This window comes from Sceloporus undulatus, chromosome 6 (assembly GCF_019175285.1).
Source record: "Sceloporus undulatus isolate JIND9_A2432 ecotype Alabama chromosome 6, SceUnd_v1.1, whole genome shotgun sequence".
NCBI lineage: Eukaryota > Metazoa > Chordata > Lepidosauria > Squamata > Phrynosomatidae > Sceloporus > Sceloporus undulatus.
Window position 1 is genome coordinate 3,953,286 of NC_056527.1, and position 25,436 is coordinate 3,978,721.

General features: G+C 43.4%; 1 protein-coding gene across 2 annotated transcripts; it reads left to right on the top strand.

The window, feature by feature from the left end:
• The first annotated feature begins 1,628 nt into the window (after nucleotides 1-1,628).
• Nucleotides 1,629-25,087, top strand: MYL3 (myosin light chain 3). Of its 2 annotated transcripts, none has more exons than XM_042477471.1 (7): nucleotides 1,629-1,862; nucleotides 10,263-10,290; nucleotides 16,876-17,025; nucleotides 18,072-18,245; nucleotides 18,934-19,011; nucleotides 19,899-19,934; nucleotides 22,844-25,087. In XM_042477471.1, the coding sequence occupies exons 1-6, from the start codon at nucleotides 1,731-1,733 to the stop codon at nucleotides 19,925-19,927; spliced, it is 591 nt and encodes a 196-aa protein (XP_042333405.1). In that variant the 5' UTR covers nucleotides 1,629-1,730; the 3' UTR covers nucleotides 19,928-19,934; nucleotides 22,844-25,087. The 2 variants fall into 2 exon arrangements, with proteins under 2 accessions (XP_042333405.1, XP_042333406.1); XM_042477472.1 differs by lacking the exon at nucleotides 1,629-1,862 and adding an exon at nucleotides 9,724-9,817.
• Nucleotides 25,088-25,436: the final 349 nt, after the last annotated feature.

Below are 25,436 nucleotides of genomic sequence, written 5' to 3' on the forward strand. Positions count from 1 at the left end.
GATGCAGCCATACCATGAGTCCTAAGAACAGGGCTAAGACCCTATATTGTATTTGTGAGCTGTAAATCTACAGTCAGGTTGTTCCACCGTGGTTCTGCAACACCATTCTTCTGTTGAACACCAATATGGTGTGACAGACTGTGTATCTTCCAAAATGCCTGCTTACTGCCCCTTTTCTGCAATTTTAGTGAATGAAGGAGCACACAGAAAGTCACATACAAATAGTAATGGCCATCTGAGATTGCACAATTGCATGCTAGACAGAATCCTAGAGTTGGAACAGAACCCCAAAGGCCATTAAGTTCAACCCCTTGCCATGCAGGAATACACAATCAAAGCACCCCTGGCAGATGACCTGCAAAGAAGGAGACTACTCCACTACTCTTCGGGGCAGTGAATTCCCCTGTCAAACAGCTCTTATGTCAGGACATTCTTCCTAATGTTTTGGTGGAATCTCTTTTCCTGTAGCTTGAATCCATTGCTCTGTGTCCAAGTTTTTGGAGTAGCAGAAAACAAGCTTGTTCCATCTTCAGTATGACATCCTTTCACATATTTCACCATGGCTCTCATTTTCCCTCTTAACCTTCTCTTCCCCAGGCTAAAACATCCCCAGGCTAGACATGGAACATGGCCACATAGCCCGAAAAACCCACAAAAAACTAAATGTATTACCTTATATTATTCTTTGTTAAAATTCATTTTGTTAATTTAGACCCAGCTGATTGTGGATATAGTCATGGGATGTGCTGGCCAAATGGCTGTAATAAAGTTATTATTATATTATTATTATAGTCATGGGGAGGTAGCTAGAGTCTTCTCCAATCTTGTCTGCTTGATACTCAGTATGGAATGGTTGTGTAAAGTAACTCCAGGCACATTCACACAGCAGCCCTACACTTTGGGAGAAGGCGGGGTACAAGTGATCATGGCTGCCAACTACTTCCTGAAGCTGGCTGTTGTGTAAATTTGCCAACTCCAGGAGCTGTTGGATGTTGTGATGACTGTGAGGGAGAGAGGAGCAGAATCATGGCCATTCACACCACATGAATGCCTGAGAAGTGGAACTGCAGTGGAAAGGACCTATTGTACTAAGGCGATCATGGAATAGCTGTGAGACTGAGAGCCTATTGATGGTTTTTGCCAGTCAATGAAAAGCTACACTACAGTAACAAATGGAATGCAAGGTAGCATCAGGATGGACATGACACTGTGCAATAATTACCAGCTTCTACCTTGTTCAAATTCTGCTTTTTTAGCCCTGTGTGATAAAGTTCCAAGACTCTTCCCGAAATCCTGTCAAAGGAGCTGACAGCTCCAGTCATGAAATCGACACATGAGAGCATGCAGCTGGCTGAGTGTCCTTTCTCCTGCAACTGCTGATGCCGTCCCACAGAGACAGACAATTTTGACCCCTCTCCAGGTTCCATACCTGATACCCCTGACCCTCTGTCTATTTCAGTGCTAATTCAGAACAATGCCATAAGCGACCACTCCAAAATAGCTGGGCGAAATGTCTTGTCCTTTTATAGCAACAGCCCTATTGTGACGCCTGGTATGTGAGATAGGGGGGAAGATTGGTGGACAAGGTGGGAGGGGGACACCAAGTGATGCAATGAGTGACATTCAAGGACCGAGAGGTGGATAAAGACCTCTGAGAGGGGAACATCTCGGGCTCTGCTTCACCTCCCAGAGTAACCAGCCTTTCCTTTGCTTTTGTGCAACTCAGCACAATGGCACCCAAGAAGCCAGAGCCCAAGAAAGCTGAACCAAAAAAAGAAGAACCCAAGGCTGCTGCCAAAGCAGCCCCATCATCTGAGCCAGAACCTCGCAAGGAAGTTGAGTTTAACCCAGCTACCACCAAAGTAAGTGTCCTTTTTTGTCACTATAAGGGGAAGAGGCTTCTCCTATTGCGCCTTATGTGTAAGGTGCTTGTTGGTCTTGTGTGCCCTCAAGTCATTTTTGATTTGTGGCAATCCTAAAATGAACCTATCGTGGGGTTTTCTTGGCAAGATTTGTTCAGAAGGGGCTTGTTTTTGCCCTACTCTGAAGCTGAGAGAATGTGACTTGTCTACAGTCGCCCAGGGGTATTCCATAGCTGAGCGGGGATTCAAACTCCAGAGTTGTAGACTCAATGCTCAAACCACTATGCCATGCTGGCCCTCTCATGCTGGTCAGGCCCAGTCAAAGCAGAAAGAATGGCACTAGTATTTCCCTCAGTATGAATGCTATACTCCTGTTGAACGAGAATTAGATATGGATAATAGTCCTAGAAATTTGTTGTTGTTGTTGTTGTTTGCCTTTAAGTCATTTCCTAAGGTGAACCCATCATGGGGTTTCTTGGCAAGGTTTGTTCAGAGAAGGTTTGCCATTGCCTTCCTCCGAGGCTGAGAGAGTGTGACTTTCCCAAGGTCATCCAATGGGTTTCATGTCTGAGTGAGAAACTGAACCCTGGTCTCCAGAGTCGTAGTCCAACACTCAAACTGCTATGCCACGCTGTTCTAAAACTAGTCAAAATGCATTGCCCTGGCTTGGAAAGGACAAGCTGCCATTAAAAACAAAAACCTCCATCAAGGAGGGAAAGGAGAATTTTCTGGATGCTTTTGTTAATTCTAGCTGTGCTTGAAGTCTGCTATGTAAAAACCCATATATTATTTCTTTTTTCCATCCAGTCTCAATTGATTTCACTACAAGGTAAACCCACTCAGTCCTCTTTCAAAGAGAAACTCAACAGTGTCAGTCTCTGCTATCAGAATTAAGCCTGTGTGTATCTAATCGAACAGAACATATATCCTTTCCTACACACCCTTAACTATTTTTTCCCTCTCTTCTTTCTGTTGCTGACTTTATGGCTGAAATTCTTTTAGTATCTCAGAGCTGTGTAGGATCCCTTACACATGTGGCTGTACTTGTTAGTAAGGGCATCAATAAGGGGGTGCAGGATGTGTGGACCACACTGGGTGACACCTCAGATGGGGGTGAATAGTTGGTGGGGTGGTCACTCCAGTCCAAGACCCCCATGGCCACTCCCTCAAACAGCCAGGACACTAATGACATCCATTGGCTGTGGTGGGAGCAGGGTGCTTCTGGATCTGGTGGGGCTGTTGGACTTATGGTGACCCATATCACAAGTTTTTCTTAGAATCATAGAATTGTAGAGTTGGAAGAGATTGCAAGGGCCATCCAGTCCAACCCTATTCTGCCATGCAGGAAATCTAAATCAAAGCATCCCTGGCAGATGGCCATCCAGCCTCTGCTTAAATACCTCTAAGGAAGGAGACTCTACTACACTCCGAGGGAGTTTGTTCCACTGTCGAACAGCCCTTACTGTCAGGAAGTTCCTCCTGGAATCTCTTTCCCTGCATCTTGCATCCATTGTTTCTGGTCCTAGTCTCTGGAGCAGCAGAAAACAAGCTTGCTCCCTCTTCAATATGACATCCCTTCAAATATTTAAACAGGGCTATCATATCACTTCTTAATCTTCTTTTCTCCAGGCTAAACATCCCCAGCTCCCTAAGTCATGGTTTCCAGATCCTTCACCATTTTAGTTGCTCTCCTTTATTTAGAAAGGACACGCTCCAGTTTCTCACATCCTTTTTAAATTGTGCTGCCCAGAACTGGACAGAATATTCCAGGTGGGGCCTGACCAGAGCAGAATAGAGTGGCACTATTACTTCCCTTGATCTAGACACTAGACTTCTATTGATGCAGCCTAAAATCGCATTGGCCTTGTTAGCTGCCGCATTGCACTGTTGACTCATATTCAATTTGTGGTCTACTTGGACTCCCAGATCCTTCTTGGCAGGCTCTCTTTGCCTTTGCCTTTCTCTGAGGATGAAGAGAGTCAACATATTTCACTGTTGAGCAGTTCTTACCATCAGGAAGTTCTTCCTAATATTTAGGTGGAATCTCTTTTTGAATCCATTTCCCCATGTTCTTTCTAGTCTTTGGAGCAGCAGAAAACAAGTTTGCTTCATTCTCAATATGATATGCCTTCAAATATTTAAACATATCACCTCTTAACCTTCTCTTCTCCAAGTTAAACATACCCAGCTCTCTAAGCTGCTCCCCATGGGGCTTGGTGCTTTCCAGACCTTTCACCATTTTGGTGAATGCAGATTCAGCCAAGGTCTGAACATACATCCCATTTGTGATGCCCTTCCCTTGCTCTCATGGAGGCTGAGAGCAGGAGCCAGCATAACTGGGATATCACTGGGGCTTCTCACCGGCTCATTTCCCCCTTGCCTTTATTTATTGCAAGAACATCACCCTGGAGGGAGGCTCTGTTCATTGCCCCAGTGGGTGGGAGGGTCAGGGTTTGGGGCACGGTTCAGGGAAGAGGGAGGCTGGGGCAATGGTCAAAGGAGTTGTTCTTTTAATAGCCAAACAACTGTGTCTGTCTCCTTTTCTGTTTACCTGCCTCCTGTCAATTTCCCTCTTCTTTTGTCATGGTCCAAAATAGAATCACTTATTTGTTGAAAGGGAAGGAGGGCAGCCACATTTTTCCTCCTCTTGGATCCAGGCCCATTTCACTTTGCAGCTGTCTGTCTCTGAGACAAAAAAGTTAGTGAATCTTGTCTTCATCACTTTATCTACTTACCTAGGGATAGGCCGGGGGACAAAAGCCTCCAAACCTAAATGTGTGAAAAGCCCTTAGCTAGCATGGAAGAGTCTTTTACTGAGAATGAAGAAAACCAGGGGCAGCTGATGGTGTCCATGTCAGTGGTGTGTGAATCCATTCTGCATCTTAGCCTGACCTTTAAAGCAATTGGTGGTTCTCAATCTATTGGAAGGGTTTAGCACCTTGAATAGCTCAGTTCTACAACTTGGAGGGCTCCTTTAAAGTTTGGACTGTTGCATTGTGCAGCAGTTTTTGGGCCATTTTGGGATCTTCCTGTGTTGTTAGCATACCCTACACCCCTCTTGCTGGAAATGGGGTTTTCATAATTAATATCTAGTGTTTTTGAGAGGTTTTGATCTTTGGAAACAATGGAGTTACAGAGGGAAGGGGTCATGCTAACCTAAGGACACGTGGAAGAACTGGATAGCACTAATGTGTATTTTATTGTTTTAAAGGTGGGAGGGATTAGGGATTGATATAAATTCTTATTGTCTTGCTGTAATTTTATTTTTGCTGTAAACCTGCCTTGATTATGGTTATTATTATATTAAAATAAATGCTGAATGATTTTGCCAATCCACTCCACCTCGCACTCCCCGGGTTCTTCCCATTCCCTCTTGCAATGGAAACTATGGCGTTTATCACACGAAAAAGATCGGGAGTTTATCTTGTGAATATTCTGGAAAAATTGCGTAATTACATGAAACAATTCCACATGATGTTGCACAAAACCCGTCATTAAAGTGGTCACACAGAAGCATTGACACATCTTTTTACTTTCAGGGTTTCAGTGACAGTGCATTTCTGATACCGCTTTATTTGCGCAACTGTGTGTGATAATCATTCACGCAATTACTCACCACTTTTGCTTTATTTGCAGGATACTTTAAATGCACTTTAATCTCTCTTTAATGCCAAAATTAGCTCCAGTGTGATAAACTTCTAAGGGAGTCTCATTTCAAAGCAGTAGAAGACCACATTTTCCACCTCACTCCAGGCTGTGTTCCAATGCAGACTTCTTATCCGACTAGCCAAGGGTTGCCTGAAATCGAATCATTGTTTTGTCACTTTAGAATTAAAGCCATCAGCCATTCCAGGCCTCTTTTTTCAAGTCCATTAGAAAACCATCAAAGTCTTGCACTGTGTGGTAGCACTAATCACCCCTCGAGGGTATGAAATCGGATATAAATATTAGCCCCAGACCTGGCCTCAGGTCTGAACAGAGGGTCACTCTCACCTACTGTGTCACCTTCAGATGCTGTCTGAGTCACTCTCCATTTTCCATGGACTCCTCTCTGCAGAACTGGAAATTATTGCCCCTCTAAATCCCGATCTCTCAGTATCCAACCTCCTGTGCCTGTCTTTTGGTAAGCCTTGTATCGCTCCTAAGATTGCATTGGTTTTGTATGTTTATGTGCACCCTGGAGCATTTCTAAATAAAACCCTTCTTTTCACTGAAGCTGTAATCTCTCTGTAGTTAGTTAATACTGGTATACACAGGTGAAAAGATCTCCGAAGTTACCCTTCTCTCACAGGCTTCCCTTTGAGCTATAATTTCTCCATAATTCTAAGGAGATGCTGACCCCAACATGCCACATCTTTAAAGGTAACAGAATGAAAAGTCACTTGGAAAACTATTTGATTCATTTTAAGGAGCTGGGGCTTTCTGTAACTGGCCCACTCCCCTCTGTAGCTGTTGTAGATGTAGACTAAAGTTGGGAAGCATGCGCCCTTCCAGGTGTTTTTTGGATTACAGTCCCCAGTATCCCTTACCAGTGACTATGCTGTTTTGGGACTACTGGGAGTTGCAATCCAGCCACATCTGGAGGGCTGCACAATTCCTATCCCTGCCCTAGGCTAGCCAAACCAGCCCAATTTAAAATTAATATTAAAAGGAAAGCAACAATCACACATTGGTTTATTAATCTATAAAGGTTGCAGACTCTATTCTTTCCCGATGCAGGATTGATTGGAAGGCATTTGGCAGACAGTTCCCTCCGGGCTTTTCCTCCCTCTTTTTAAAGAATTCAGAATATAAACCAGCCCCAGGAAAGGCCAAGAAGACAGGGTTTATTATGTGACAATTCCCAGGCACTCTTCCATTTGTGTGTTTAATTTTATCCCTCACTTCGTCTGGGTGTTTATAATGCATTATTCACTCCATCTGTATGCACACTCTCTCACTCTCTTTCCCCTTTTCTCACTCACTTGCTGCATATTCTATTATTAGAGGATCCTCCTATGGTAGTTTTGTGGGATAAAGATCGCTTAGCTTACATGGTTGTTTCCTCACAAGTGTGTCGGATGGAGTTGGATGATGCCTCTTAAAGTCCTGGCTAAGAAGCCTGATTTTAGTGCCTGGGAAACAGGCTCTAAATCCATAATACACAATCCAATTAAGACACAATTCTGGAGGATTAAGGCAATATATAGTTATATGTTAGTGATGCATACACCCTTCCAGGTGTTTTTGGATTACAGTTCCCAGCATCCCTCACCATGGGATCATGCCAGTGTGGGTGGGGCCAGAAATAAAGTAGGTTCCCTCTTTCCCTCCTTTCTCTCACTCCCTTTCTCCCTGCTGTCAGGAAACAGATTGTTAGCAGAAAGCTATTGGAATTAGGCCAGGATGAAGCTCTTGGGCTACAAATTGCCCATTCCTGTCCTATGGCCTATAGCTTTGACAGAAATGGCAGAGAGAGAAGGAAAGAGAAAAGAAGCAGAGGAACTACCCTTGCCTCTAGAATTCAGAGACATAGCCATGCTAGGAATATAATATACAAATGGATCTTCTAGCATCTTTGATACTAACTGTGCAAAAGAAGTTGTAGCACAAACTTTTGTAGACTTGGACTAGTTATACAGTTGGCCCTCCTTATCCACGGATTTTTCTATCCATGGATTCAAGCATCCACTGCTTGGAAATATTCCAAAAAAAGCATAAACTCCAAATAACAAACCTTGATTTTCCATTTTATATAAGGGACACCATTTTGCTGTGCCATTGACTTTAATGGGATTTAAGCACCCACAGACTTTTATCCATGGTGGGTCCTGGAACCAAAGACCAGTGGATAACAAAGACCCACTGTACATAAGTGTACATATTGACAGGGATCCGTTCCAGGTCACACACCCCACCATGGATACCAAAATCCATGGATGCTCAAGCCCATGTTGTTTCCAATGGCGGCACATGCAAGCAGCCACTCTGCTATTACAAACAACAGGAATTCATGTGAAGTCTCATTGTCCCTAATGATGGTGTGGCCGCATGAATGTGCCACCACTGGGGACAACGCGGGCTGGCCATCCGCAGAAGCTCAGATCCACAGATGGCAAATCTGTTGATACCAAGGTCCCACTGTATTATGCAAATTGCTACAGATTTTCTCACATTCACATCTATATTTATTTGTCTTCACTTTCCTGCACAAATTTGTATCTATTTTATCTCCCTCCGCTGAAAATGCAGAGCAATCTGAATCCATCTAAAGCAAATGGACAGTGCATCCTTTTGGATATTTGTGAATGTTTCCATAAAACCTATGAAGCCTTTTTCTCCAGAGATTAAGCAGCCACCCGCCCTGCAATGGCCCAATCCACTACGAATCACACATGGCCAGATGGTATGCAAACAGAACTGAATGAGGAGTATTTTAATCGTGTAGACAAGCCCTCTGTCTGCTTCCTTAGATGAATGGATCTGCATCCATCTGTATGTATCTGAGGAGGTAGACCAAATCTATGAAAGCTTATGCTACAAGTTCTCTCTCTACAGGTTCCTGATATATAATCTTGCCTCTGTTACTATTATAATTTTTTTTTGCAACTTGACAAGGTGCCAAATGCAAGAAAGAAATATAGAAATGCAGCATGCAAAACAACAGCCCACAACCATCCAGGCCTTGTTGTTTTTCCAGTCAATTGGTAACCCCAGAGAACAAGTCAAGGGGGTGAAATAGCAGCTTGTTAAAGCCACAGTCAGAGAGCCAGAGATCATGTTTCTGGAGTCCATTAGCAAGGGGAACAACTAGTCTGTAAAATGTTTTACATTTCTGGTCACGGACAGTGCCAGAAACCCATCTCATTTGTCCACAAGGGCCGCCTGTGTACAATCCTCCTTTGCTGGTCCTTCTCCGACTCCTTTCCTCAGGCGGTGGAGCAGGACCCAGGCATGTTCTCAATCAAAAGACGGAGGCGATCATCTTACAGATGAAAGTTACCCGTCAATTCTGTTTAGAAGTCCAAAGAACAGGACTCCGCGCCACATGCCCATTAGACTCTCCCCCGAGAGTGCAATATAAGAAAAGGAACTTCTGGGAACACCAGGATCCGATTCCGTTTCCCTAGTGTTATTCCTGGCTTTGGTTCAGGGGAAAAAAAAAGGAACCCAGGACGGTTCCCTTTCCACAGTTATTGCTGAAATGTGAAACCTGCTACCGTTTGTTTGGTTTGTTTGGTTATTAGTTCATTCCTTCGTCGGTTTAAATCAGTACTCCACTTTTCTGAGGAAACCTTTAAAAAAACATTGCATGACATGAAAGAGAAAGCTGTAGTATTTGTGTAAAATTCATTGAAAAGCAAGCCCAATACTAAAAAAAGAAGAATCCACGTTGCATCTGCACTGCGGAAATAATGCAGTTTGGCACCACTTTAACTGTCCTGGCACCATCCTACAGAATACTGGGATTTGTAGTTTGGTGAGGAACCAGCACTCTTTACCCAAGGAGGCAAAAGACCTTGTAAAACTACACATTCCAGGATTCCTTAGGATGGCGCTACAGCACTTAAAGTGGTGTCAAACTGCATTATTTTTACAGTGTACACACATCCTCAGATTTGTGAGTGTTAATGTACCAAGTCACACGAAACCAAAAGCAGAGTGAGGCAAGAATGCGTCTTAAGGCCTGCTTCCAAATGTCCAATAACTGGGTCACACAGACTTTCAGAGCGAAGGAAGGAAGAGAATGAGATTCCCGAAAAGCGGAACCATCATTGGAAAGTCCCTGTGTCTGACTCCTTTGGGAAGCCCAAGGACCTCCAGTTCTGGAGCATTCAGAATGAATGTTCAAAGAGCTTGGTTCATTTTCCAGGATTTTGCAGGCTGTCAAGGGCAACTTATTCAGATGGTGAACATAATCCTGGCAGAATCTGGGTTGTCTCTTTGTTGTTCACATGCATTTTGAATGCAGCCAAGTAAGTTGGGGGGGGGGGCTGTGCCACAAATACCACTTAACCTGGGATAATAGATCCCTGCCCCCCCCCCCCAAGTTTTCCTAAAAGATTCCTATTGTTGGATGTCTGAATAACTGATGCAAACAGACCCTGGATAAACTTTGATAAAACTTTGCATGCCTTGGATATGTTTCAAATGCATTGGTATCATCAACTCTGTCTTTATTCACAGTGCCAACGCATGTAACAGAACTTGCAGAGATGCAGTTCTAATAATAAAACCGGGATGTGTGCGTGAGATTATTTGATAGTTGAGCTAAAAAAACCCCAATGTCTGATTAACCCTTAAGAGCCATTTCAAGGAATGGAAGCAGAGTGGCTTTAACATTTGGGTATGAGCAAGCCTCATTGGTTTCATGGGACTCTCCTTAGGTCTCCCTAATAGCCTATTTTTATTCTCTTTCAGGTTGAATTCACTCATGAACAGCTTGAAGGTAAGGGATGTTTCTCCTCTCTTCCTCTTCTTCCTTCCTCTCCTGCCTCTTTCTATCCCTTTCACAGGTACAGTCGCCCCTCCTTTCTTGCAGACTTGGGATCCGCATTCTTAAATATGTGAGGAGGGGTAACCTCCATTATCATCAATGGGGTGGGCCCCCATGGCACGCACCCTTCGCGCACTCATGGGGGAATGGGGCTTGAATAGGTTCAAGTCTCTGCTTTTGCAAGGGGGGGGGGGTCCAGAATGGATCTCCCATGAAAACAGAGGGCTAACTCTACTGCTTTCAAGCTAGGTATCACCCATTCTGTATTTGTGCATTTCATTTTTTCCATAGTGCAAATAGCCCTCCATATCCATGCATTCTGCATCCAGGGATTCAACCATCTACAGCTTGAATATACCACTCCCCAAAAAATCCAAAATGCAAACTAATTTTGCCATTTTATATTTATATTTATATTATATTATATTTTGCTCCATTTTACTACCCCATTGTATATAATGGGAACTGAGCACCCACGGATTTTGGTATTCATTGGGGGTCCTGGAACCAAAGCCCAGCAGGTAGCAGGAGCCCATTAATTCCTGTTGAAGTTCATTTTGTTGGAACTGGTTCTGCTCTCCAATCTGTCAAGGTCAATTGAACCCTAACTTTTCTTTTCCTTTCTTCAAAAAAACAGGGTTCTTGCACAGTTCCTGCCTTCCCAACATCCACATGTTTTTCTCCTTAGAATTTTTCCTCCCCAACATTTCAGGTTATCAAATACAGGGAGAAAATGGCAGAGGAATATCTGTTTTCCACCACCGCAGGAAGAAAACCTCCATAGTTATCCATGGAGGCAAAATAGTTGAGGATTCACATCCCCACCTTGGGCTGCCAGAATGTTATTTTATGTTATTTTTAAACCTGAGCTGCTAATTGTTTTGTTGTGGTGAGAAGGGATGTTTTATGCTGTTACTTCCCATTGTCTTTAATTCCTGAATTTTGTATTGATCTGAAATATTCCATTTCTTTTCCACGCCTTGCTTTTTACTGGATAATATAAGGAATATGCCAGTGACAAAGTTGGTATGCAGACTGGATGAGCCACCTTGACCATGCTGGGAGATGGTGGGAATTGTAGTCTTCAGAATTAACTTTTCCAAACTTTGTCTGCAATTTAAAAAAACCCCATAAAGGTATTTGAGAGATTTATTATAGTTTCCCTGGAAGGAAAGGGTTATTCAACCTTGGTCTTTAATTCCAAGAACCTAAATGTGTTTTCAGTATCACACTGTATATGTGTAGAGCACATATGCCACATTAATGCACTGCCAGACCGCCTCCGTTCTGCTCAGCTTTTCTCTCCAGAAATTGACAGCCAAAATATGAAAACTCTTCCTTCCCAGATGTTTATTCTTTAACATTAAAAAAGAAAGAAAAATCTTGCTGGCTTTTGGTGAAAAAAAAACACCTCCCTTCCCTTTCTGTTAAATTTGGAACATATGTGTCCCAGAGAAGCAGTGCCTCTTAATGTCTCTGGCATGTCTTTGGCTTTCTCCAAGCCAGGCATTCAGAACTGATCAATTCTACCACTACTACTACTACTACTACTACTATTTATTTCTTATCCACCTCTCCCCATGGATCGAGGCGGGGAACAACAACAATTCAACATCAGTTAAAACACGTTAATTAAAACATGCTACAGTTTAAAAGGACAAATAAGAAACATATATTTTAAAATAGTCCACATTTAAAATTCAACATCTGAATTCACAATTTAAAAGTCATCTTGGGCGTGTTACAGACCGCCTGTTTGGGGTGGCCTGTAGACGCTCCTTTACCTGCCGGAGCGGGGCCTCAGCTGCCGATCCGCCACTCCGATCCGCAAAAGGCCGCTTCCCAGCAGCCTGGAAAGGGGTGTCCTTGGGGCTTCATGCCCCAAGGACACCCGGTGGTGGCAGGGACACGGAGAAAGGGGCTGCTCAGCCCCTTTCTCATTTGCATCACTGGCGCAGCTGTGTAGAGGCTGCACCAGCGACACAAATCATGGAAGGAGCTCCGAAACAGAGCTCCTTCCAGGGCCACGGAAAGGGCGCCCCAGGCACCCTCGCACAGCCCCACTACACCACTTACGCACCGCCCCATTTGGAAGCAGCACAGTCGCGATGTAGTCATGGCGGCCCCCGTGTGGAACAGGCGCCGCCATTTTGTACGTCCTGGGGACGTACTAGGGTTTCCCTTTCCCTAACCCTAGTACATCCCCAGGATGCACTTTACGCCCGTGCGGAACAGGCCTTAATAAACTTGTCAGAGGAGATTGGTCATCAATGCTGTTTTAAATTCAGACAGTGTATTCAGCTGTCAGATCTCTTCTGGCAGGTCATTCCACAGTTTTGGGGCGGCTGAAGAAAAAGTCCCCAGCTGATAGTTGCCAGCCTAGTTTTGGTTGCCTGGAGTAAATACCTGCCAGAGAATTAGGTCAATTCACACAGGTACACCTTGAATCCAGTGGCTTGTAGAATAACCAGGGCCCAGGAAAGTTGCTTTTTTGGACTACCAGTATCCTAAGGGTTATGCTGGGCATAGGATTCTGAGACCAGTTGTCCATGGTAATTTTTTCAAGCTCTGAGAATAGTGTTAAGAACTCAAAAATGGATACTGCTGGTAGTCTGTACTGTTGGGATTACCAGTTTGGGGGTGGCTCAGTTTATTGAATTAACTGATGAATTACTGTCTAAATCCCATTGATGCAGAAATCTTGCTCAGGTTGGGACAAGCAATTGGATTGGGTCCAAGACCATAAGAACACCCATGTTGGATCAGACCAGAGTCCATCATCCCATTCACAAAGTAGTTAACCAGTTGGCTGTGGGGAGTCTGCTAATGGGATATGTGCAGAACTACACTCTCTGTCTTGTGCTCCTAGCAGTTTATTGTTGTTGTCTGTCTTCAAGGTTTTTCCAGTTTATGGTGACCTTAATCCCATATGATGGGATTTTCTGGGGCTCAGAGTGTGCGACTTGCCTAAGGTCACACAGTGGGTTTCATGGCCGACCAGGGACTTGAACCCTGCTCTCCAGAGTCATAGGGCCCAAATAGACAGACCAAAATAAATCTGCTTCAGGTCACTTTGGAGATATGCTGTTTAAATGCTGCATGCATCCTAAGAGGCTGGAAGCCACACCAAAGGCATGCTCCTGTCTTAAGGACTGGAGCGCAGCTTTGGCACAACTTGAAGGCTCTTCAGATGCATGTGTCATTTAAATAGCATATGTTCAAAGTGACCTGAAGCAGCTTTATTTTGGCCTGTCTGTTCGGGCCCATTGTCCAAAGCACAAACCACTGGATCATGCTGGGACTTGCCATTCAACAGTTGGTTATACCATAATTGGGATGAACAGACAAGATGCTGGACAGAAATCTGGTGTCATTCACTACATGGTTTCCTGAAGCTTTACGGTGCTTTGGGGAAAAGGAGGTAATGTGTTTTTTGGAATCAATGTTCCCAGATCTGACCATTGCCCCTTGGGTTTCAGTGGGATTTGATCTGGTCAGATTGTCTTTCCGGCTCCCAAGCCCTTTCTCCCTCAGCTTCCAAACCAGTTGCCGCAACCTCAGCCCACTGTCTGCGGTCCGAAGCCTGAGGCTTAGACTTTCTCTCACAGCTGTGACATGACCCCAGCAGCAACAGCCCGGATCTTGCTGACAAGGGTTTTCAATAATGATAGGCCAGGCAAAAGCCAAAGAGGATCAACCAAAGTAAGAAGGCTCTGTGTTTGTTCAGCTGCTATCAAGCAGAAGCCACTACAGTCTGGTGGACCCTTCCGTCCCACTGGAAAAAGCACAGACCTCTCTGCTGGGAAGTTTTACAGAAAATGGGGGAATGAGAGAGGGCTGCACCAACAAATCTTCAACTCTGTTTTGGAGATTTTCAAAAAATATTGGCCATTTCCATGGGGCAGGATCTAGTTTTCTATACTGAGTGTGTGAATACTCTTTTTCAGCAGCGAAGAGAATTCTGTGTGTGGAGCTGCTTGATAGATCTTCAAAACATTACTGTTTCTGGACAACTTCCAGAATCCCCCAGTTAGCCCCCCCAAAAGTAATTTCCCAAGCTCTACTGTTTGAATATCATCCCCCATCCAACTTTTTGGAATAGTCTTATAGGTGGTCCCATCCAATAAGGGATCCCATATGGAATACTTAAACTGCAAGTAGTTATCATTCTTGATGCTTTTAGGGAGAGTGTGAATTTAGCTTTTCAAATTGTGGGTGATCCCATCTACCAAGGGGTCCCTAACCACTACTACTTTCTCCTCCATGGAAGAGTCTTATTTTATTGTTTTAAACTATTTAATTAAGTTTGCCAAGTTGAACAGTGTATTTTTTAGTTTTTAAAAAGTGGAGGAAAAACAGTAATAAATGAGCAAATCGGATTTCTATAGGATATTACCTATCAGATCTTGCAGCACGATGGCATTACAGATGCTTGGCAAAATCTGTTGAGTTAGAACATGCCAAAGCAAGAGAAAAGACGGCTGAAAAATAACTGAAAAGGAAAGGAGAGAAACAGATGGGAATATTTGTTTAGCAGCCCCCAAAACCAATTATACAGTAGTTTAAATCCCGTTTATGACTGACCGCTCACAGCAAAAGGATATTAAGCATTTCTTTACACCTGAAATGAATGCTAAATATAAATCCATTTCAAAATATACATTGTATGTGTGCAAAATATATACATGAAAGTTATGGAACTTGGAAAAATTATTCCCAGAATCTCCTAGCCAGCCAAAGTATAACAGTTGTTGTTGTTGTTGTTGTTGTTGTTGTTGTTGTGTGCCTCAGATAATTTCCAAGGCCAATTTGTCGTGGGGGGCTTTCTTGGAAAGAGGAGGTTTAGCATTGCTTTCCTCTAAGGCTGAGAGAATGGGACTTGCTCAGGGTCACCCAGTGGTTTCCATATAACATACTGTTCAACAATTTACAAGTCTGGGACACATGAGGCCAAGCAACATCACAGCTTTTCAACTGTCTTAATTTGGTGGGGATAATCCCAGATAATCTTGTGAGGAGCCACTTTTCAAGATGGTTTCTAAATGTTCCAGTTTTTCTCTCCACCTCTCACTTTCCTTCGTTGTCCTCTGCTAACTTCAGTTGCTGCAAACTGAGTTCAAAGTGCAAACCTCTAAAGTTACTTGGTCACATGTGTCCCCATTTTCATCTGCTAAATGTTGGAAGATACAATATCAAGATGGTAAAATTTATTAATGAAGATGAATGCACAAGCTAGGAGGGGCTGCAGCAGTTTGCTTTTGCCTGTGCTTCCTGGGAAGGGCATGATTCTGACCTCTCTTCTCTCTCCCTTTCCACACTGAGTTAATGGAGTGCAAACAACTTCTGCATTTTGAAAGTTTGCAGTTTGCCACAACTGAAGTAAGCTGAGAACAAAGGGGAAAATGGGAGGAGGAGTGAGACTTTGGGACATTTTCAATGCAGGTGATATAATGGGACAGCAGGGGATTAATCGGGATGATTCCTGCTAAATTGAGATAGCAGGAGGGTGCAATATAAAATATTTGAAAAACCTTGGTCTACTCTGAGGTGGTCAAGCTTCTTGGGGCTGTACGTCAGGCATGGGCAGCTATGGCCCGTCAGCTATTTTGGGGTTACAACTCCTATCAGCCTTGCTCCTATAGCCAACAATGAGGGATAATGGGAGTTGGAGTCCCAAAACACAGCTGCCTACTTTTACTCTACTGCTCCAGTCTCCAAGTGAAGGCTCACATAATATTTTCCCAAGTAAAAATGTAGCGTGGCAGGAGACGGCTAAACTAGACCCCTTTGTATTGACATGGTATTTTTTAAAATGAAAAAGCAAATTCATAGGCAACGATGATGACTTCTGAAAAGAGACATAAAGGCCAAGACAGACTGACCATTTCACTTTAGTTAACTTGAGTCCCTGCATCCTTAATGCCAATGTCTGTTGCAATGCCTCCAGACGAGTTTAATTCAGGATCGTGGAATGTGTTAACATTTGTCTTGACTCCTGAGGGTTATTGGCCTAGGAAGGTCTAACTCAGAGCTGCGTTTTCTCGTAATTCCTAATTGTTCCTGGTTTGTACAAATGATGTGAAGAACCACTTGGCCTGACCCTTCCCACTCTTGCAGTTCCTCCAGGAAGTCCAAAGGAAATGGAATGCAAACATATCTGATAACAAGATCAACAGCAAAGTTCATTGAATGTTTCCCATTTGAAAACCAAACCAAAACATAAGGGCCAGTTAGGATGTTGGGTTGAAGTTTGGGTTGATGTTGGGTTGACATTTGACATCTTCCTATGTCTGCACAATTAATTTATATCCATTCCTTGTTGACTTTCTCAGTCTCTCTTTCCTCCCTTCTTACCCCTTGAACTATAATTCTTACTACTCTTGCAAATTTTAGGGTGTAAACTCCTTGGGACAGGGACCAATCTTTGGTCTCTTGTTCCAACTCTTGATCTACATGCTATCCAGTAACGCAGCCATGGCTACAGGGGTGATGGGAAGAATCATCGTCCTGATGGTTTTCTTCTTTGTGCGTCTTTAGACTTTAAAGAAGTCTTTGAGCTCTTCGACAGAACTCCCAAGGGAGAATTGAAGATCACATATGCGCAGTGTGGAGACGTCTTGAGGGCATGTGGCCAGAATCCCACCCAGGCGGAAGTCCTCAAGGTCCTTGGACGACCCAAGCCAGATGGTTAGAGTCTTCCCTATTCTATTTCTGCAGTGACCACTTCACCAAATTGTATTTTTAAAAAAATATATCAGATCTATCTCAGCCATTTTGGAATCAATGATCTATGGACCTCACAAAATCTCACTGGCATTTTCTTGCACCATTAGACAGAGCAGGGGTTATTGTTGTTGTTGTTGTTGTTGTTGTTGTGTGCCTTCAAGTCATTTCTGACTTATGGCCACTCTCTCGTGAGGTTTCTTGGTAAGATTTGCCAAGCTGTGCCTTGGATTTCCTCTGAGGCTGAGAGAGTATGACATGCCCAAGGTCATACATTCATTTACACTTTAGAAATAATGCAGTTGCACATCACTTTAAATGCAGTAGCTGCATCTTATGGAATCCTGTGACATTTTACAAGCTCTTTAGCTATGACTGCTGGTTCCTCACAAAACTATGGGTTTTTAGGATGGAGCGACAGCAGTGGTGTCCAAGTGCATTATTTCTACAGTGTAAATGAACCCCTTGATTTTCCCATTTTGTATAGGGGACACCATTTTGCTACCCCACTGTATATAATGGGATTTGAGCATCCAAAGATTTTGGTATCCACAGGGGGTCCTGGAACCAAACCTCAGAGGATACTAAGGGCCCATTGTAATAACTCCTGTTTCAACTATAAGCTTATGTTGGACTGGTCCTGTTGCATTCTGCAAATATTTGTCCAATTTGGATTTCTGATCACTCAGTTCAGACAGAAACAACAGAGATACATTGTGTTGGGCTGCTGCTTGGCTCTTTTAGCTTGAAATTAGGTGCTCCAAGGGAAGCAGCAATTCCCAAACTTTGGTCCTCCAGGTGTTTTGGACTTCAGCTCCCAGAAGCCCTGCCAGGTTGGCCAACATTCAGGAATTCTGGGAGCTAAGTCCAAAACATCTACAGAACCAAAGTTTGGAAGAGCATCAAAGATGGAAGGAGTAGAAAACAGATACCTTTGGTAGAGTTGCTGGGCCTCTTTCCCCCTCATGAAGAAAGAGACTGGTCCTCATTGTCCACTTGTCCATTGACAGAAATGAACACCAAGATGATCGACTTTGACACCTTCCTGCCTATGCTTCAGCACATTGCCAAGACCAAAGATACGGGGACCTATGAGGACTTTGTGGAAGGCCTGCGTGTTTTTGACAAGGAAGGGAATGGCACCGTCATGGGAGCCGAGCTCCGCCACGTTCTAGCGACTCTTGGTAAGCAAATCCCCAAGAAAAATGGTGATGCCATCTAAGCTACATTCATGGGGAGGTCCAATAGTTTCTCTCTTCTGTTTCAATGCAGACATACTGAGGAGATGCAATGCAAAGAAGGTAACTTCCCTGGCTATTTGCTTTTTTCCTTCCCATGATTTGACTGCTATATAATGTTCGAATCTGAGATTTAATATTATGAGTTAATGAAAGAAAACATGAACTAAAAATAACCACAACTACAACTCTTGGTTGGATTCAGATTTAGTTCTGTGAGTTAGATCCAATCTTACGCTGCATTAGTGCAGTTTGCCACCACTTTAACTCCCATGGCTCAATGCTATGGAATTCTGGGATTTGCAGTTTTGTTAGATGTTTAGCCTTCTCTGCCAGAGAGTCCTGGTGCCACAGTGAACTACAGATCCTAGTATTCCATAGGATGGAGCCATGGTCGTTAAAGCAGTGTCAAACTGCATTATTTTTACAGTGCAGATTAGACCTCGGTCTACATGCATCTGAGGAAGTAGGCCAAGTCTACGAAAGCTTATGCTACAACTTCTTTTGCTCAGTCTCAAAGGTGCTAGAAGATCCCCTTGTGTACTTTCTCAGGCTCTTAACCTTTCTTGTGCTCTTAATCTGTCAGGTATTTGAGTTACCTTGATGTTAACTCCCATTTTTAATTCTGCTCTAGGAGAAAGACTGACTGAGGAGGAAGTTGATAAGTTAATGGCTGGCCAGGAAGATTCCAACGGTTGCATCAATTATGAAGGTAGGATGAATGACCCTCAATTTCCTTGGAACTAACTAAATAAATGTGTGTGTGTGCGTGTGTGTATGAGAGAGAGAGAGAGAGAGAGAGAGATTTATCCAGTGTTGCCCACTTTGAAGTTGATGTTGCTTATAATTTGAATGAAAGAATATCTTCTTCAGTCTAGATAGGAATACAGTGGTGCCTCGGGTTACGAAATTAATTCGTTCCGCCATTCCTTTCGTAACCCGAAAATTTCGTAACCCGAAACACTTTTCCGTTAGCACTGGAAAGCCTATAGCTGCACTTTGCAGCATTTGAATTTCGCGCCGAAATGAATTTCGTAACCCGAAAAATATTTCGTAACCCGAAACAGTTTTTGCCAATCCAACTTTTTCGTATCCCGGAAATTTCGTAACCTGATCATTTTGTATCCCGAGGCACCACTGTACACGGATTCAAGCTCCACGGTTTGAAAATGTTCAAAAGAAGTAAAAATTTCAAATATCAAACCTTGATTTCCCATTTTTTATAAAGGACACCATTTTGCTATGTCATATTTAATAGGATTTTTTTTAATCTACAGGGGATCTTGGAACCAAACCCCAGCATATAGCAAGGGTCCACTGTATAAAGGGGTAGCCCCCACAGTGCAGAATTAAAGCAGTTTGACACCAATTTAGCTGTCACAACACAAATCCTCTGATTTGTAGTTAGATGAGGTACTCAGCCTGGTCTGTCAGAGAGTTTTGGTGCCTCACCAAACTACAAATCCCAGGATTCTGTAGGATAGAGCTAGAATGTTGAGATTTGCAGGCAGAAAAAATCTGGCCCATTCCAAGCACTAAGTCTAGATAGCCCAAAGTGTGAGATCTTAAATGACTTTTCCTTCTTCCATTTTGTTCCAGCATTTGTAAAGCATATCATGGCAAGCTGAATGCCAGGTAAGCCAGCCAACTCATACGCCATTATTTTGGGGGGAGGTTTGGGTAAATCCTCAGCTGACTGATCCACTTACTATCTGGCTCTTGATGATTAATGGCTTGCTTTGAACAATCAGTTGTTAGCTCAAACGTAGGTTTGCATTTCACAGAACCTCAGTGAATATTTGTCGCTCTTTCTTCAAAAGGATCTAGCATTTTATACACCAAAGCCTATCCATTGTCAGAAAGAAAGGGAAGCTGGATCATTCCACCTAAACATTTGGGAAAATGTCCTGATGGTCAGAGTCTCCTTCTTTGGAGGTTTTTAAACAGAGGCTGGATGACCATCTCTTGGGAGTGCTTAAATGGTCTCTTCCAGTTCTATGATTCTGTAATTCTGTGATTCTGTGTGCCTTGAGAATGCGCAAATGGCTATTTCTGTAGCACTCCAAGGCCAGTGTCGTTAGAAGAAAACCAGTTCATGACCCAAAGTACAAAAATCTGTATTCAGAAAGCACCAGATTCAAATCCTGTGATCAGAACACTGGGCAGATTCAAAGAAAAAGGTAGCTGACATTGGCTGGTTTGGAGCCTGATTTTGGCTCCCCAAACTCTCCAGGAACCACAGGGATGATCAAAACTCAACTCAAACCAAACTGGGAGAGGCTTGAAAAATGGCTAATATTTTATGTTAAATAGTGCAAGGGGTGCAACAATATTTGAATGGTTAATTGTTACTCATTGGGAAAAGCTCAGGAAAAAGGAAGTCCATGGAAGCTTGACTGGGAAAACCAGATTTGTGGGGGAGGTTGCATGTGGCCCCAGAGCATGGCCACCCCATCTTGGGAGGCAAAGCCGACATCAGGCCACGATATGAAAAAGTCCATCAAAACCAGGGTTGTGCCACCCAAGGTGGTCCAGGGCTGAATGTTCAGTCCTTGAACCTTTCTTGGGGCCACAGTAGACTTGCAAACAAAATGGGAAGTGACAGGAAATCTACTTCTAGTAGATTTGGAGCCAGAGAAGAAATGTCTCAAGGAATGCATTTCAGCCCTTAATACATTCAAGCACTGTGAGTTTAGGAAGTTCATGTTCTCAACAAATGTTGACTATCTATATCCAGTGCTGTGCAAGGTGCTTACGTCTGCCGATTATCTTTGCATTCTCCACCATGATTGCCGACTTTGGTCAACCAAAACCAAAGTCTCCTTAGGACAAGTTGGTTTTGTCTGGGCTTTCACTGGTCAAGGAGGACAGATTTCATGTTCCTGCCTGGAGGGAAACAACCACACAAATACTGCCAGTCTATGTGACTACTCAGGATCTGTGTTGGTGGTGGGTACTGTATTTTTTAAAGTCTCAGGGAAACGTTTGACCCTGGAAAGGGCCACTCCATCTATTCTGTGAGCCAAAAACTGTGCATGTCTCAGATAAGTTAGAGAAAACAATCTGAGCTCAGCCCTATCAGTTCCTGTTTTGCTCTGCCCTGGTTTATTTATCTTCCCTTGCCTCCTGATCTTGTTTGTTTAGGGAGACTCTGAATTATCACAGCTTGTGTGGCTACAGATCTGTGGGACAGTGGTCCTTTTTTGTCATATCGGTTCACCAAATCCCCAAGGAATGAGTAGACAAGACGGCAGAAGATAAACCCAGGCTGCCAAGAGTTTGGCCTCAATGTATTCAACCCGTTGCCAAAAGGCAGGTTGTCTTTCAATAGCAGTCCCCCCCCCCCCCCCCCCCCCCCCCCTTCTACTTTGTCTTGTTGTTATTGTAGCAGGTTTCTGCATCTTTTGGTCTTTCCTCTCACTTTTCCATGAAACTTGTCAGTGGAGAAGGAAAGAATATTCCCAAAACATTCCAAAGCAATGGTTGACAAACATGATGTCTGAATGTCAAAAAATGTTGATAAGAAGAAATCTGGGCTGCCAAGAGTCTTGTAGTTCAAGACTTATCTTGCTCTCAGATCCAACATTGTTCTTGGAAGGCCAGGTGGCTGCTGTGCCCTGGAGTGTCTTTGCATAGCTTAGCTTGGTGTGCCAGCTACATTCAGCAGTGTTGCTCAGGTTGGTGTCATCCAATGGTGCCCCTTCGGTGTTTTGTCATTTGGATGCAGTGCCAGAAGTGTGCCATGATGCTGTGCACCATCTGGAGCAGCACACAGTGTCAGGGCACCCTGGGGGGCAGAGTCAGGCATGCGTCATCAAGATGCTGCGCCCCGACTCTGCCCCCCTGCTGGCACAAAGAGCTGGTTTGTACAGAGCCTTTGTCATTTTGGCTGTGATGCCAGGGTTTTGCAGATGGCTTCATTTCTTAAGCTAGGTTCTTATGCTTACAGTTCCTGTTTGGCAGGGGGTTGGACTCAATGGCTCCTCAATGTTCTCTTCCAGGTGTATGATTCTGTGCTTCCTTAGCTTTCACCTTTCATAAACTTTGCAACATCAATACAATCTCCCACTTTTGAGCTGCAAAACCTTGGCATCCCTGGCTACAACCAGAATGGTCAGGAAAGTTAAATCTTAGTGGTTCACAGGGCAAGTCTGAAGAAGTCTGGTAGAGCCAGGAGAGGCCTAGGAATGACAGAATGAAAAAGGTGATTCTTCCCTGCCCCAAATTACCAAATTAATTCATTCAGGACAGATAATGGTTTAATTTGTCATGTTTTATCTGTATCCATGAAGTCCAGAAATCAGCTTTGCTTGCTTAAATAGTATTTTCATCAAGGAAAACAGAGGCAGGAGACATCTGCAGAAAGAATTTGCTACTAGCAGACTCTTGAACACCGCGCATCTCTTTTGAGGAGAACATGCAAAATTTTACTTTTTGCCTTTGTTTGTATAGATGGCTTGAATTTTGCTTTATCCCAAGTCACCTGCAGATTTGATTCAACAGAAACTAAGTATTTTTTCTAATGTTTGATCATTTGTTTTTAGGGTGTGTCAACAGCAGCTGGATGCAGAGGTTGGAGCTTCAACTGAATGAATGAAGTGCATTTGATTTTTCCAAGTGTGGATTGATGCTCAATCCCTCAAATGTATTTTTGATGTTGTTTTTATGGGATTGTTATTATAAACTCAACCTTGTCTCTTCTCATTCTAAAGCCCAATGCAATCTGCTTGGAACCTCCTTCTAAGATGCTTCACCTAAATCAGCCTAGCCTTTTCCTAACATCCGTCCCCAGTGTCAGCTGGTTCTTTTCCATCAAGCTCTTTCATCTGGGAGTCCTAGCCATCAATTCTGTTTACTTTCCACCTTCTCCCCATGTAGTAAAGCCTATGTCCATCAGAGCTGAGATGTAGCAGCTTCAATGTTCTATGAAGATCATTGTTGGTGTTTTATCAACTCCAAATTTCAAGAGTTATTGATCACCAGTACTAGGAGAACAGACATTTGCTACCGTTGGTGATATTTGTAGTAACTAACTACTACTACTAGTAGTATTAAGTATTAATAGTATTAACAATTAATAGTATTAACTACTAGCTGTATTAACTACTATCTATCTTAGTTTCTTTAACCAGCCTGCATACAAGTATGAGTGTTTTGCTCTTGGGTGGCCATGATAGAATGCTTCTAGTTATCTATAAGAAACTAGTTGTCTCACCAGATTTGCAAGACAACTGAACTGGCTTCAGAAATTTGGGGATAGCCATGAAACATCTCTCAATGGCTCCTTCACATACAAGAGATAGCAGCAGAATATAACCAGCCTTGCCACTCTTTAAAGCAGGGGGGGACAACTTTGTCCTTCGGGATGATTTTGGACTCCAGATCTCATTGTGCCTCCTCATTGGCCCCGTTGCAGAATTAGACGGGTCCTCAAATGCTAACAGGTAAATCAGAGGTCCTAGGCTGGACTCAGAAATGTAAATTATTAACCAAAGCTTGCCAAAAATAGCATAGCAATAGAGTAGTGGTATACTCCTGTACCAAGACATCAGTTCCTCCTTGTCAAGGGCATCTGGTGGTTCCCATATCAGTGGTGGCTTTCCAGGTTTTAGTACGAACTTTAAAGGGGCAGACCAAGGTGCCAGATCTTATTTTCCCTCCATGAATAAGGTCAGCACTTTGGATAACTCACTCATGGCCCCAGGGACCTAGGACTTCTCAGCTGGTACCTTTCCTTGTTGGATTCAGAATCAAGAGGAGAGAAGGAGAGGTGGTATGTCTTATTATGGATGCCTAGAAGTTTCCACTTTGGATGGGTACATCCCAGCACTAAATAGCTGCACCATTTCAGTTTATAGGCATATGAGGATTCCATTGATTTGTGTGCATTTTTATGTTCAAAATCCACACACAGTCCAGTCCCCATATCTTCAGGATCAATAACTGCAGTATCAGTTCCCTGTGCCTGGAAAAAAAAGTCTCTCTAGGCATTTGAAGGTCCTCCAGCATGACTCAATGCTCAATGTCCAGTAGACGTTGACCACAGAGTTTTTCACTGGAGGACCTCTAGTTGCCTACAGAGACCAGCTAGATATCTGGAGGTCCACCTTTATGGTCAATTTCTGCTGGAAATATAGCATTTGCTATTAACTGCAATTTCCACTTATCCACAGTAACTAATGGAATGGATCCTCATGGATATGTGTATTTCCTCAATAGAAGTAAAGTGAGATTTGAAAAACAAAAAACAAAACCTGACTGTAAGATAAGGGGAAACTAATAGGTTTCTCCATCCTTCCATTGCCATGTTTCTATGGCTGGGGCTACACATTTCCTCCAAAGGCAACCAAAGCATCATCTTAAGGTTGTCCCTCCTTCTCTTCCTCCTCTTCTCTCTCTGATAACAATTAGTAATGCAAAAGACATTCTGTGCCATCATCCATCATTTCTCCCACCCCATGTCACTTCATTGGTTGCCTCCATTAATATGGTGGGGAAATTTGCAATGAAATGACACCACATCCTATCTCTGACAGGAAGAGGAGGAGGCAGAGGCTGGCTGTTCTCTATGGGGTCCAGCCTGGGACATGATTTCTTCACTCTTTTGTTCCAGTTTGATCCTCAATAAGCCCTTCATAACATGTACTTTGGTGGCTAAGCAACTCTTTGGAGTGAGTTACAGAGAAGCAGAGCCTCTGGCTGAATTTTCTGCCCCAGACAAACTGTGTTCTACACGACAACCTCATATTTATTATAAAAATTTGCATTAAACACATCCTTTTTCTCAACTGTGGAAGCCTTTGACCATCTTTTTGCTGCCTTGGTGTGTGTGTGTGTGTGTGTGTGTGTGTGTGTGTGTGTTCACCAAATTGTGTTTATTAGGGATGCTTCTCTACCTGCAACTTCATTTTGGTCAAGGAGGCAAAACTACTCAACATCTTCTTGGCCTCGGTCTTCTCTGAAGAGGGGAACAATGCTCAGCCTGAGGGAAATGGGACAGATGATACAATAGGGGAAATCCAGCAAAGAACAGGTAAAGAAGTATTAAAGGAACACCTGGGCGGGGTACAGACCGCCGCTTTGCGGCGGTCTGGCGCCGCCGCCAGAAGGTCCGCGGGGGAGCCGGAGCCTTCAAAC